This window comes from Chaetodon auriga, chromosome 10 (genome assembly GCF_051107435.1).
Source record: "Chaetodon auriga isolate fChaAug3 chromosome 10, fChaAug3.hap1, whole genome shotgun sequence".
In the NCBI taxonomy this organism is placed as follows: Eukaryota; Metazoa; Chordata; class Actinopteri; order Chaetodontiformes; family Chaetodontidae; genus Chaetodon; species Chaetodon auriga.
In genome coordinates this window covers 5,331,613-5,346,148 of record NC_135083.1, presented here as the reverse complement: position 1 = coordinate 5,346,148, position 14,536 = coordinate 5,331,613, and the positions used below count along the sequence as shown (strand labels likewise).

The 14,536-nt window shown below is 41.3% G+C and overlaps 2 protein-coding genes across 3 annotated transcripts; one reads left to right on the top strand and one right to left on the bottom strand.

Moving 5' to 3' along the window:
* Window positions 1-639: 639 nt before the first annotated feature.
* Window positions 640-8,477, top strand: cd63 (CD63 molecule). The gene is made up of 8 exons (XM_076741228.1): window positions 640-789; window positions 1,546-1,631; window positions 5,273-5,461; window positions 5,606-5,680; window positions 5,773-5,871; window positions 6,105-6,248; window positions 7,655-7,738; window positions 8,055-8,477. The coding sequence occupies exons 2-8, from the start codon at window positions 1,566-1,568 to the stop codon at window positions 8,118-8,120; spliced, it is 723 nt and encodes a 240-aa protein (XP_076597343.1). The 5' UTR covers window positions 640-789; window positions 1,546-1,565; the 3' UTR covers window positions 8,121-8,477.
* A 36-nt stretch (window positions 8,478-8,513) lies between these two features.
* Window positions 8,514-13,537, bottom strand: letmd1 (LETM1 domain containing 1). 2 transcript variants are annotated; one of them, XM_076741225.1, is made up of 9 exons: window positions 13,404-13,537; window positions 12,910-13,064; window positions 12,500-12,615; window positions 11,621-11,703; window positions 11,256-11,394; window positions 10,851-10,952; window positions 10,600-10,752; window positions 10,417-10,513; window positions 8,514-10,054 (listed from the first exon to the last, which is right to left on the bottom strand). In XM_076741225.1, the coding sequence occupies exons 1-9, from the start codon at window positions 13,517-13,519 to the stop codon at window positions 9,978-9,980; spliced, it is 1,038 nt and encodes a 345-aa protein (XP_076597340.1). In that variant the 5' UTR covers window positions 13,520-13,537; the 3' UTR covers window positions 8,514-9,977. The 2 variants fall into 2 exon arrangements, with proteins under 2 accessions (XP_076597340.1, XP_076597341.1); XM_076741226.1 differs by having other exon boundaries at window positions 11,256-11,442; window positions 13,404-13,536.
* Window positions 13,538-14,536: the final 999 nt, after the last annotated feature.

Below are 14,536 nucleotides of genomic sequence, written 5' to 3'. Positions count from 1 at the left end.
ACCCTTGGAACCTGATAAAGAAGTGACCTGGATGAATGGAGCTGCAGACTGCTGGAGGTCAGGAGATTACACACAGTACAGTACATTATGGCCCTGTACACAAAAACATACAAATGAAGATGCCTCTGTAGACTTAGTGAAGGCCAGCCAACCAAATCATAAAGTGAACAATGATGAGTATGTGAACCAGAGTAGGTTATCAATCATAAAGCACCGTGGTATACAGAATCCAACAGGATATTTCAGAGTGCCTTCCAGTTCTGCTGTCTGTAGTTAACATGTGTTAATCATTTATCATATAAAGACATGCCATGGTCTAAAGTGGCAGTGCATCTGACATACTACAGATAAGAGTTCGCAAATGTGGGTCATGAGACTGAAATTATGTTTATTACTTGGCAACTGTTGTTATAATAAATTTTAACACATCCACTGCTTGCCTGTTACCTGCTCTTTATTGTGTCATTGCAGTACAATATACTTTAACCAAAACTTATACTTTAACCAAACATTGGCTCAAATGAAACAGAATGTTTTTACAAATTGTATTGGCGGAACGATCTGACCCAATGGGCTGACCACGTTTTTGGGGGCGGCATGCTGCAATCATGGGTTTAACGAGGAGACCCTGAATGCGGCATATGAAGTTCTGGAGACGAGAAAAGGAGGAGGTGGGGAGCAGCGAGAAGAGCCGAGGGAGGGACTATAAACGACTGAAGTTAGTCTGAAATTTCAACACTTCGTCTTCCTCGTCTTTCATCGCTGGATTTTAAGGACTTCTTCTTAAAGGTAGGGCTCAAATGACCGCCGAAGTAGCGCACTATAAAAAAAAAAAAAAATCTGCTAACCGTCCATATTTTCGAAGAATGTTTCCTTACAAAAGAAAGTTGGCAAAGAGAGGACGTTTGTCTCGACAGTCGTGAAAGAATCGTGTCTAAAGAAGCTTTGCTGTTTGTGTTTATATAACACTAATTTAGTTACCAAACTTTTCACAAATTCGATAAGCGAAAGCGCCGTGGTTGATGTAATTTGGCCCGCGACAAAGCGGGTATTGTTGCTAGCGGTGGTTAACGGTCCGGGGCAGGACTGGGAGGCTCTGTTTCTTCCTCCAAACGGCACTTTTGATCCGTTCAGGGCCCAGACGATGTGTCGTACAGGCCTCTGCACAGATTAACACTTCGACCTGTTGCTGTTTGATGCATTTGAAGCTCAGCTCTGCCGTTTTTTCAGGGCCCGTCTGCTGTTCATGAAGTAGCAGGTGGCTCTAAACTTTGATTTATATGTTAAAGTGTGGGTATTTGTGTTTGGACTGGGAATAATGGGATTATGTGTGGTCCACTGGCCTCGATATGTCCTGATAGACAAAATGCGCAGTTTGCCTCTGGTCTTCCGTTCACGGGGTCATGGCTTTTTTTAGCTAATGGCGTTTCGACTAAAATGACTCATGTATGCCACAGTCCTGCTGACAGCACAGTTGATGTAATGGTCATCTGCCTGGTAAAAGTGAGTGAAATATAACACAGGTGTCTTTTTTTTCTGATCCAGGAAACAGATCCACATCAGCCATGGGCGTAGAGGGGGGAATGAAATGTGTCAAGTTCCTGCTTTTCTTTTTCAACTTCATTTTCTGGGTGAGTAGCAGCTCATCACGTGTTGACATGTCGACTGTCAAACAGCACCTTTAACACAGTGTTACAGAGAGGAAGTGAAGGGAAGCCGCAAGCGAGCAAACCTGGCCTAGGTTATGTTGTTCAGTGTGATTTATGTTATCAGGATGAATCAGCTTATGTTTTGAGCAGAAGTATGTCCACTGCTGGACTAGTTCTGTGACTTTTTCCTTCCTACAATCCCCGTGACCATGAACTCTGGTCCTGTTATCCTACATTCAGGTGACACACAGTTCATATGTATGTAATCATCACTTAAATCAGCTGATGTGCAGACACGCTCACACAGCCTGTGACATCCCCTTCACATGATTGTTTGAGATCAGATTTATCAAAGCGTGGAGGATCGTAAACATGAGGCCAGCTCAAATATCCTGGACTGATCCAAGCGTTTCCCGGATGTAACCTGTTTGCGGTTTCTCCATCGCGTGTTTGAGAGCTTTACAGCGAGAGGTGGTGATGATGGAATGTGAATCTTATGACCAGATTTCATAGTGTAACTGTATCATGTGACTCATCCAGGAGACGCGTTTTCTTTATTTCTTCTCCCCTCCTGCACTGACACAATGCCAGTGAAAGCTTTATGCTGTGGTTGTAGGCAATTGCACATTAACAGACACATAAAAATGTCCTTATATCTGCCCACAACTTCATTATAGTGTAGATTATATATAGTCCAGTGTATTCTTCAAATGTCTTGTTTCGTCCAACCAACAGTCCAAAAGTACAATAGAACAGAAAAAAACATCATATATTCACAATGGAAAAAGTGATTTTACTGCTTTTACTTATTTTGCTTGCCATTTAGTACCACCATTGGTACTAAAACAGTTTCCAATTTAATACTTACTCAATTATTATTTTTTTATTAAAAAAACATAATTTTCAAATTTTCATTAAGAAATTAGGCCCAAGAAGTAGGAAAAAAGATAAACAGCTATATTTTTATGACTCTGTTTCTATTGTTTTCTCTTTTATTCTATTCTGTTCTATTCTGGGACTGATATGGCTGTCGTTGCTCTGTTTGCCTGCTCTGTTCACTCCTTTCTGTTTTCCTATGTCAATTATTAGCCACCTATTTGACTCATGCTCAAATATTTACATTGGTGGTGCCAACGAGGAGAGAGCCGCAGCGAGGGCTTAGCATGGATAACATAACAAACTGGGCTGATTATGGGTCATCTGATATCAGGGCTAGGGACAGACTTCCAGTGTAAATATGAAGGTTTTCATCCCCATATCCCTGCTCCCTGTGTTTCTGTTCACTTTAATTGAAATGCTTTCATGCAGTATGTTATTAAAAAGCGCAGAGTAGTAAGACCAGTTTGGCTGGGTGCTATTGTAACTTGACTCTACTGTTTTTAATAGAAGTTAAACAAAAACTGCTATAGAGATTTGGCTTTGAGGAAAGAACGAAAGGAAGGATTAAATCTGAATTGGCACTGAATCTTCTATAATAAGCCCGAGGTGGATTTATGTCTCTGTCCTGTGCTACTTCGTGTCAGGAAAAAGGTTTATGAGTCCTCTGTCTGACTCACAAATGAGCACATAACCATTATGATAGTATAACCACATATTTTGATTATTTATCGGCCAGCTGAAACAGAATGTCAGTCAACAATGTTAATACTCAATTAATCACCAGAGTCATTGTTAAAGCAAAAAAAGCCAAAAAATCACTGGTTCCAGCTCCTCAAATGTGAATATTTGCTGTTCTTCTTAATTTCCTTCTGTGATAGTAGTTGCGTTGGACTGTTGGTCAGATAAAACAAGAAAGCTGAATGAGTTAACTCTTGGAAAAATGGTATTTTGCACAGTTTTCTGACATTCTGACATAAACAATGACCAGTCCAAAGTCTGACTCAGTGGATTTTCCAGACTTATCTGTTAACATACTCACAGTTATTCTGCCCTTGTGGTCATTTTTTCCACTTCTTAGTCTGTCCATGTGACCCCTTGACTAATGACGTCCTCATCCAAACACCCACATTGATGTGCTCATCATATACGTCGCTGTTGTTCATAGCCAACATTCATGATAATTTGTTTATGGTTCTGTCTGGCAGGGTTCTTTTGCCCATACACTGCACATAATGTACAGCGAAGGTTTTAGGGAAGGTTGTAAGGAGAAAGTTTTGGCGGCGAGTTTTTCACTGTGACATCTTTTAGTCTTAAGTTTGATGCAGTCTGTTTGCCCTTGAAGGTCTGTTTAATGTCTAATGAAATAAGAATAAAATGCTCAGAGACACAATGGAGGCACAGCAGAGTTCAGTGTTTTATAAGGCTGCAACTGCCAGTTATTTTCCTTATTAATTAATTTGCCAGTAATGATGAGACTTATAATTTGGTCCATCAAATGTTAGAAAATAGCCAAAAAAAAAAGAAGAAAAAACCCATCACAGTTTTAATTGGAAAAGCCAAAACTGATGCCATCCAATTCCTTTTTTCTTTCTTTTACCAGAAATGAAACATCCAAAGTATTTAGTTTAAAGAAAGTAAGACAAAAAGAACTGAAAGTCCTCACTCTGGAGAAGGAAATGTTCAGCATTTTTGGCTGAAAAAGGACTTCAGCAGTCCGTCAACAGTTGTTGTTTGCTAATTAGTTTTCTGCTGATGGACAGATCAGTTAATCAACTGCTTGTTTCAGTTCTAGTAGTCCAATTCCTGCCTTCCCTGAAACTGGATCCCACCACAGTTGACTGTAATGTTTGCTTTAGAGCTTGTTGATCCCAGCTGATCATGGTGAAGCATTTCACCCACACAATGTTTGCGAAAGGTCTAATGAAACGCTGTTGTCGGCCCACCTAAAACAGTGACACGTGATTATCACATTTTACCACCTGATACTTTTACATCAGCGTACAGGAACTGAAGGCTGTTGCAACTTCCCTCCGTCTATTTCGCATTAGGGCTTACTTATTTTGTTTTAATGAGACGTTCATGGAAGGAAAGAAAAGTTTGAATCAGATTGACTAAATGCTTAATATTGACATTTTAAACCCCTTAGACAATTCAAATATTTTACTTTAGCAAATGTTAGCATGCGGACGCTCCAAACTAAGACAGTGAATGTGGTGAACATTATACCTGGTAAACATCTGCATGTTTGCGTTGTCATCGTGGGCATGTTTGTGTGCTGACGTCAGCATTTAGTTTAGTGTAGACTCTGTAGATGCTGGTTGGTTTTCAGGTTTCTGTAATTCAGTTGGTCTATTTTGGATCTGAAAATTGAAAAGTTGCTCAAATTAGATTTACTTAGTCGTTTAGTTCAGACATCAAAATTCAAAAATTCTCCTTTGGTTAAAAAAATTGAACCTGGACACAAAATTTCTTGAGTGAAAAACTGCCCTCTTGGATTTACATTTTTTCAACATCACTCAAAGTATTTAGCAGTGCTTAAATGTCAAAATTAGGTAATCCGTTGCTTATGAAACTCAGATAATTATGGCTTAGTGTCTACTTCCATTGTGTTACCAGATAATCAAATAAAACATTACTGTTTCCGAAGTAGGCTCAAACCAAAGAAACGTGCTTGTATTACACACAAAGAGCAGAAGTTAGCCAACAAATTCTACCCTCAGCTAATCTCCCGGTCTTTACTGCAGTTATGTGGCCTAGCCTTGATTGTCGTGGGAATCCTGGTTCAAGTGGCTTTGCACAAAACCTTCATGATCCGAGATGCGTCAGCCTCAGGAGCTCCCATTGTCCTCATCGGAGTCGGCGTGGTGATTTTCTTCATCGCCTTCTTCGGCTGCTGTGGCGCCTGGAAAGAGAACTACTGCATGATCACCACGGTAATTCGCAAAGTGTGGCGTCTCTGAGACCACAGCAAAGACCACTTTGCCGTCTGAATCATGAATAACGTGTGTGCAGCACGTGCATGTCACTTAGAGTCATCTAAGTTACTGAAATGCGTTTCATTTCTCTTTTCCCCTCAGTTTGCCATCCTCCTCTCGCTGATCGTCATTGTTGAGATTGCAGCGGCGATCGCTGGGTACGTCTTCAGGAACAAGGTGAGTGTAGAATTTCACTGTTTTGTGTGTTCAGTAAGACAGAGCACAAGGTGTGGTTTTAACTTGGCTTCCGTGTTGTCTCTCCCGTCTAGCTCTCAGCTGTCGTCCAGGACAGTCTCACTGAAATGATTTCCAATTACAACAACGGCACAGCTGAATTCAGAGACGCAGTGAACAAACTGCAGCAGGATGTGAGTTCAGTGTAAACTCTCATTCTCACTGTTTACTCAGTCTGATAACACCTTCACATAACACTGCTGCATCCTGTTGGTCGGGGATGTATGGCAGGACTTTGTTTTTCATTGCACCATCGGTTGACACAAGTTATGTCCTTCTCCTGTAAATTTGTCATGTTATCATTGCTAAGCCTTATAGCCGGCGTGTCCTTATTAAATGTTCTTATTTGACGCATTTGCACTTGCAGTTGAAATGCTGTGGTGTGAACAGTTCTTCTGACTGGAGAAACTTCAGACCTGAAGGAAACTCTGTGCCTGACTCGTGCTGTGTGAACGTCACTGCCAACTGTGGAATCGGGGCCATGACAGACGCAGCCAAAGTGCACCAGGAGGTAAGCGCCCACTGTTCGATGTGTTGTTGTGAAGGGAACGTGGCATTTAGTTTAAATCCTTAGTCCTGGTTGTTCTGGCGATTCAGTGCTGCAGCAGATGTGTGCTGAGCAGCTGATTTGTCAGCAGTGCACCAGAAGAAGAACTGTTGTATCTGTTTACAGAGCAGCCTTTTCCCATCAGGCCATCTGTGATCTGGTTTCTTGCTGCACACAGTAGGAGTAGTTTTTCACACAACAGCAGACCACAGAGAAGTTTGTCACACTTTTCTGATGAATGAGCTCAGTCAGAGCTAACTTCTGTGACAAATTTGTTGTTTTTTTCTGTGAGTGCTTCACGACACAGTTGAATGATTTCACAGCGAAGCAGCAGCAAATGTCAGGTTTGATTCAGCTGTAGGAGAGTGAGGAGTAAACAGTGAGACTGTGACGAGTGTGAGGTGAAGGAAGCTGCACACTGTGAGGAACCTGCATAGATTATGACCCAACTCTTCTGTCCTATTTTGCTTCCTCATTGTCAGTCTCACAACTGTGTTTCACATGGCAGCAGCTAATTTTCAGCAAAACAAAAAAAAAAAAAAAAAAAAACTGATAAGCCCATGAACCCATAAACATGTTGAGTTACAAACAGCTGACCTGGTCAGCGACTTGTTGCTGGAAAAAGTCAAACATCTACCAAGCTAAAGAGACACCATTGAGACCAAACCGGAGCTAAGTGTAAAGTAAATATTAGACAGAATCCTTAAGATTTATTTGGATTGTAATGTTGCTTTGTGTCAAATAGGTGTGTACACACACACACATTATGTGTGTGTGGTGGGTCCCTGCACAGTGTATGTAAACTGGACCTCTCTGCTGTAAATGACCTCAGACTTCTGGCAAACAAAAGGAATATAGTTGTTTATTCATGACCCATAATGTTGTAACGGTACCAGACTTTTAAACTTATGTGCTATAACAGTATAAAAAACAGCAGTCAACACCTCTTTTGATACCAGTTCAGAAATAAAATTAAAAAAACCCAAGTCACTCACAGTAGAGGAAGTGTCATCAGTCTTCACGATCTTTTTTTTTCTAGCTTCAGTACCTGCAATAGTATCAAATGTATAATCAACAGAGAGTCACCACTTCAGTACTTTACTACATGTTGGGTTTAATGAGGTCAGAACCAAGGTAAATTTAAAAAAAAGAGAGATCTGAATGGGAAAACAATTGATTTTGTGATAATTACCTGTTTTTACACGTCCAGCATTGGTGCATGGGACTTAAAACAACAAGGAAGTAAAGCCAGTGTCAACAAAACAGCCGTTTAAAAAGAAGTCCGTGCTTTACCTGGAGCCAGCGTGTCGCTTAAATAACAACTCATCCAGCGAGTCCACCCTGGATCTAACTTTGTCCTTCTGTTGTAGGGTTGTCACGATGCTGTGGAGGCTTTACTGAAGAAAAACATCCAGTGGGTGATAGTCGCAGCTCTCGTTATTGCTTTCCTGCAGGTATGTGACACAGATACAGAAACAATCTGAGCCCTGACCCTAACCTAAACCTAACCAGTTAGTTTTACTTAACCCTTTTATATGTATTAAAATGATTTCCTTTGAGAGGATACTGTTACTCCTTTTAAGTTTGATGTGTTTTATAGTATTTTTATTGTCCTGTCTCGTGGTTTTATCCTTCCACTATCCTCTAAAGACTTCTCAACTTGGCTTGTGCAAAGTGCTACAGGACATAAACATGTTAGTTTCTCTGAAAATATCAGCTCAGGAACTCTGAAATCAATGTCCTCTCCTTCCCGTGTGCGATTAATTGCAGATAATGGGCATCGTGTTCGCCTGCTTGTTGATGAGAGGCATCCGCAGCGGCTACGAAGTCATGTGATCCAGCTTCACGCCTCAGACGGAGCTGGCTGTTCGCATCGTTTTTATCCAGAGCTTCATTTGGAAACGTTTAATATGGTCATCTTATACTTTGGATGTAATAGAACAATATATTTTCCCTCGTCTTGATTTTGGATTTTATATTCATAGGTTAACAACATCTCTGCTTCGATACTGTAAGAGCGTAGAAATTCCAAATGGTAGAAAAGATTAATGTTCGTGTTGGTGTTGAGGGATTTTAGCATGTTTTGCTTTTGCTTCTTCTGTTAGGAGACATAAGATCTGTTTAGGCCTCAAGTTTTTATGTTTGGCTGGTTCACACTTTCTTTTTTTTTTATTAAAGACTCTTTAAATTACATCTGCTTGAAGGGTAAATACAAACAGGGGACGAAAATGCACCATAAAAGTATTTATTTCACACAGATTCATCACCATGTACGTAATATTGGCACAGTAACACAACATTCACAACCTTTGGAGCAAATATCAGCCTTTTAAAATCAATCACAAACAGAACAAAAGGTTTGCAAATCATATTTCAGATATCTTACGCCAGCTCTTGCAGAAGGCACAGGAAGCAAATGACATTTCCCATTGTACACGTTACAACACCAAACACCAACGCAGGCGATGTGCAGTTCCTGTTACTGTTTCAACCAAGGCTGGCAAAAAGCTTGAATGAAATTCTTTGTGGCCTGACCGTTAGTGGAACTCTGAGCCTCCAAAGCAAGAAAACGTCAAGTAAACAATAAAGTGCCGTCACGACTCTTTTCAGACAGTTTGAAATGCTGTGCTGCACCTCGAAAAGGTTTCCCAGGACATGAATCTACAATATGAAGCTGAGCTCATCATCACACACGCAAGCCTGAATGTCTTTGCAGGTAATAATTGGGTTTTTTTCTATTTCTATTTAGGATCCAGCAACATCTTTTTTTTTCCATTTAGAAGGTGTCTTTGTGTAATCTGAGGATTTTTCAGTCGTCCTTTCCTCAACACTGTTCGGACAAAGTTCCTCTTTAACAGCTTATCTAGACCAGCAATATTCATAGTAAAGAAACAAGATCAGACCACTCAGTGAGGTAAATGTACGAGACAATAGAGAGCATGTTTGAAGTGAGCTGTCAAAGTGTTTAACGCGCCCACACAACAGCAGCCTGTATGTTTATGAATGGAATGTGTCCAAACTATTTCACCATTTCTCAAGCAACATATCAACAGCACACAAAGCACTGCTAAACTTTTACTAAACAATATGCTCCTTGTTTCACTGCTTGTCTCTGTGGCTGTGTAATGATTTGTTAGCTGTGAAGTAAACAGTGGACGAGCCTGCGCTTAACAATGGTAACGAGCTTGAGATCCAAAAACGATTAATCAGGACAGCCATGACCTGAACATCACCGCTTAATGTAATTCAGTGCATCGCAATATATTAAGTCCCTCATGAGGGTCTGAAGTATGTGAGAACTCCTCTGAGCAAGATTTTAAAGTGAAAGTACACGTCATCGTCTCATTGTGCTAATTTTGAAAGTCCAATCCCACCCCGCTCCCCTGATAGACAATAGATTCACCCAATTTTTCCACAGTGTGCTGTTGATGGCCCTCATCGATGCTCACACTGGAGCTTTAATCGGGGCAGTTTGAAGGCGTCTAGAGAAATGGGATCCGTTTCTTTGCTGCAAACTTGCCTTCAGTTTTGGGCTAAGACATTTTTTTTTCTTAATCCTGAAAATCTTGCCAAGAACAGTTTTAAGATGTTTTCTCCGTGCCAAAACGAGACGCTGACAGTTCTGAGGAAGTCGTGCTTCCTATTGCACGAAAGAGAACGTAATCATCGAAGCACACTGCTTCAGGCTTCCTGTCAGTGTCGGCTGAGAGGGGTCGGGTAGTTGGCAGAGAGAAATACGATGCTGTGCAGAAGCAGCGACACCTCTGATTCTGCAAAAAATTAAACAGACAGAGCATTAAATTTTATACGAGACAGACATGCCAAGACTTAAAGGAACAGCTGAACGTTGTGGCAGAGATGAGAGCATCGGCAGCACTTTCATATCTGTGCAGTGAAGGAGAATTTCTGTTCTGTGCAAATGCATCAGGGAGAATTAATGCACATGTGAAAAAAGTACCACAAGTCGCATGAAGTCGATAAACTCCAGTTCTTTATGTCAAGCTAAGCTAATCACAGACATGGTACCGATCTTTTCATCTAACTCAGCAAGAAAGAAAAGAAGCATTTTCAAGATTAAAACAGACGTGAAGTCACCAAGTTTCAAAAATACTGCACATCCAAAGGAAAATACCTTTCAGTGAAGATGACACCTGAAGCCACTGGTGTAACCAGTCACGACACTGGTTAATGCCCAGAAGATCAGAATGGAGCCCCCTTAAATAACAAGCCTGAGAGGAGACAAATATTCTGTGTTTATAACAACTAACAGCAGTCATCACATGATGTTTAGTATGAATTGTGCACACCGACTGACCTCTCTGATTTCGGAGTCACTCAGCTGATGAGGGCCCAGCCTCACGAGGGCCCGGTCCAGCTGGAGCAGCTCCAGGGCGTGGCTGTTCAGCCGCCGGCCAATCAGGAAACCCGGGAGGCGAGGTGTCAGGAAGAGAAGGGGGCTGATGCGTCTCTGCGTTCGGCCAATGAAGACACACAGAGGAGATATTCCAGCGGTGTTCGGGGTTCATGTCAGCTGAATGAGTGTTTGTGTGTGCGAGCTTTACTGACCATCTGACCCACGCTCATCCTCGTCATGCTCAGAGGGGGTCCAGAGAACAGGCCCTGGACGGCGAGGATTTCAGACACTTTGGGGTTTCCTCCACTTTGCACCTGAAAATGCACAGAAGGTCAGTTTATCCTGCGTTCATGTAAAGAAGGAAACAGTCTCAACCCGCATTCAACTATTTATCCCAATTACAGGTAAACACAATCAGGTGAGGTGACTTTCAGCGCCTGTCTGGCCAGATCCTTCGTACATTTTTCTTATTTATATCTGTTCAGTCACCTTAAGACAAGTGATTGGATCAGATTCACTTTTATACAACCTTTTCTGTACTCTGACATGTTTTCCAGATATTTCTTCATCGTACCACAGTATTCATATCATCAAAACTTTGTGGTGCGTTCACTTACTTTAGCACACAGGTGCTTCAGGCGACCCTGGAGCTGACTGTTTTTGACCTGACGGCTCATATTCTCGAGCCCTTTGAGCACCGGCCAGTGGTGACGAACCCTGAGGGATTGGTACAACCCCCGAAACTCTACCTGCTGCCTGGGAGTCCAGAAATGAGGGATCAGGAACTGGCGGGGGAAAAAGTACCTGGCAGTGAACAGAGGGGATGGTAGCAGAGGGAGGAGAGACGCACGGAGCGGTGGGAAAATGTGTATCAACAAGGACAAGACAGGAAGGAGGATCCAACGCAATGTCGGACAAAATGTAGAGCTCAGAGTAGGACAGAAATAAACACTGCGATGAAGTGAAAACCACATTAACTCACATCAAGACAAAAACCAGGTAGTTGGCAAAGGGAGGGATGGATATCACCACCAGCGGAATGGCCTTCACCATGTCTCTGCGAAACTGTAAAAAACAAAGGGAAAATAAAGCTGCTCTCAGATGACAAACATCACAGACCTGCTGAACGAACACACGCTCAGACATCCAATCAATGTGATTCAATAACCTGAACATGCACTGCTTATTCCTGTATTTATAAGATGCTACATGCAGTAGTTTTATCAAATTAAATGTATTAGTATGCTTTGGGATGATTGCTATAAACAAATAAGACCACAGAGGAGATGATTTGCAGTTTTTATCGTGTGTAAAAGTACTGAAGTGACAAATCTTTTTCATTTTCCATTTAAATTTCACCTTCCAAAACACCCGTCTGTCATTGGACAATATATACAATGACAATATAATAACAGTCTTTTTACCATTTTTGCGTTTAATTTTCCTTTTTAATTTGAATTCTGGGTAAAATCATCCTCCATAGAATTGCACTGGAGATGCTGCAGTCACATACACGGTTAGGGACGCTCTGACGGGACATTTCTGCATATTCCCACGTCCATGACATCAATCCACACGTGTGCGCCTCCTCTTCTGCTTTACTGGACAGGATTAATGAGTGTAACGTCATCCGCTTGCTGTCCTTTAGCACTGTAATGAAAGCTGCTCTTTTCTTATTTGTGCTGCAAAATCTTCCTTTATAGCCGTAAGGGCAGGTTCCAGAGGAGATTCACTCACTTACAGCCACACAGTTTATTCAAGATTACCTCCCATCGGTGAAGCGTGTGTGCTCTGTGTGTGTGTGTGTGTGTGTGTGTGTGTGTGTGAGTGTGGGGAGCCACACTGAGTCAGGAGACCCCACCTGTCTGAGTTTGCCCATCTCCCTGTAGGGCAAATCCTGGAACTGGATTCCTTCAGAGCGCATCTTCACTTTTATCCTCCTCACTTCTTTGAAATCTCTGAGCAGTAGCTTGAATCCTGAATTCAGTAATTAAAAAAAAAAAAAAAAAACATGGATGTTTATGATGTGATGTGACGTGAACAGTTGGAAATTAAGCCACAGTCGACCTGTTTGGACAACCGTTAAGTCTAAACGTGGCGCCACAAACCTGGAAAACAAGCTTAATTTACATTTTTAGCGCTGCACACTTTATCTTGAAAACTAATTTGACAATGAGCTCATACCTCCAAACTTAAACATTTACAAAAGGTATCTACAGTGTTAGACATACAGCCCTGAAGGCCTCTCAGGTGACTTCACGGTGGGCTCACCTTCCACGAACGTGTGGTAAAGCTGAAAAAAGCGGGGAAATCTCCTTTTGAGGAAACCTTCATATTTGCTGTTTGCCCACTGGAGCCTGGTGGCGACGTATCGACCGATACCTCGTCTGACTTTGGATGATGAGTAGTGTCTACACAGAGCCAACCTGCCCAGAAGAGGAGAGAAACCTGAATGACGTATCTCTGCCTAACAGAGCATCTGTCACCAAAAAGCCCGGAAATGATCCAGGTGTTTGACTACATTCAAGACAAAAATAACCCGGTGGTTTTGAGCTGGACGTGCACCCCTGACAGAGCAGAGTTTTACACTTTAAATATAAAGTGAGCAACTCCCTTTTATAACATGTCCTTTCTGTTTAAATGCGTCTTATCGATCATGACATGCGGCTGAGGATATCGAGACATGCAGCTAGCTTAACAAGGAGATGCGAGTAAACAAAGTGACAAACCGTGGACGGATGAAGATTGAAGAGTTTCAGACATACCTGGACTGACAGGACACATGGGGAGAATAAAGGCCATTTGTTATCCTGTTTGTCCTGAGAGCGCAGAGTCGTACCAAAGACAAATGGCTACACAGTCTGGAGCAGGACAGCGCCATGTTTGACACTGGGAAGATCCGCGTAGTTACGGTAATGACGCGCATGTACGACAAGGCAAAAAGCCGCTCAGTTACCGTAATGTCTGCTGCTAAGGCACACACAGGCTTTCAATGAAAGCTGACAGTTGTGCATAGATTTGAGATGTTTTAAAGCTTTCATCACTTTCATGACTGTCAGTGGTTATAAAATGCCACAGGGTAGATGTGTATTACTGTCAAATACACGTTGAATATTTGCAAAAGTTATTTAAGTATCAATAAAGTTTTATCATATGTGTCACAGACAAAGTCAGACATATATCCAGTGGGGGAAAATAACTAAGTACCTTTACTCAAGTACTGTACTTCAGGGTCATTATGGAATTGTGAATAATTAAAACAATAATAGCTAAAAAAAAAATAAAAATAAATACAAGATAACTTTCAACACTTTCAAGACAAACATACAGATTTGAAGAACATTGATGTCAAAAATAGTCAGACAGGTGCACTTGGCACAACAGCTTTCGAAAAAGTTCCTCTTCTGATGAACTGTTTCTGCAGCAGCAACATTTTAATAAATTGCAAAAGTACTTGCCTATACAATATTACCGTATGTTAATTATGAATAAATCAAACTATAAAATCATGTTGAGAAACATGTAAAGAGGACAAAACCCTTATATTTCTCAGAACCCCAACAGATGAAGTGACCTTCTTAAAGGCAAACCTAACCTGTTCTTTCCAAGAGATTTTATCGTCAACGAGAATACATAAAAAACATGTTGATGAAACTTTGATTCTGCAGTTTAATTTGCTCACTGCCATATTTCTTATTTCTCAAAACTAAACTGTCAGTTTGTTTGAAACCATATTTTGTAATTGAGAAGATGATGATTTAGTTCTCAGCTGAGAGTTGTTAAATCTGTGTTTGAGACAAAAAGTTTGGTATCATCTGCAAAGAGCAACGGGAATGTACTGTTAGAGACTTATCGCAGATCATTATCACACTCATTATATATTGGAGAAGATCATTTT

Coding starts and splice junctions, on each gene's coding strand:
- cd63 (XM_076741228.1), top strand. CDS start 1,566: ATGGGCGTAGAGGGGGGAATGAAATGTGTCAAGTTCCTGCTTTTCTTT. Junction 5,872..6,104: donor TGAACAAACTGCAGCAGGAT/GTGAGTTCAGTG, acceptor TTGCACTTGCAG/TTGAAATGCTGTGGTGTGAA. Junction 7,739..8,054: donor TCGTTATTGCTTTCCTGCAG/GTATGTGACACA, acceptor GATTAATTGCAG/ATAATGGGCATCGTGTTCGC.
- letmd1 (XM_076741226.1), bottom strand. CDS start 13,519: ATGGCGCTGTCCTGCTCCAGACTGTGTAGCCATTTGTCTTTGGTACGA. Junction 12,616..12,909: donor TTACCACACGTTCGTGGAAG/GTGAGCCCACCG, acceptor TACTGAATTCAG/GATTCAAGCTACTGCTCAGA. Junction 10,514..10,599: donor GTGACTCCGAAATCAGAGAG/GTCAGTCGGTGT, acceptor GTCTCCTCTCAG/GCTTGTTATTTAAGGGGGCT.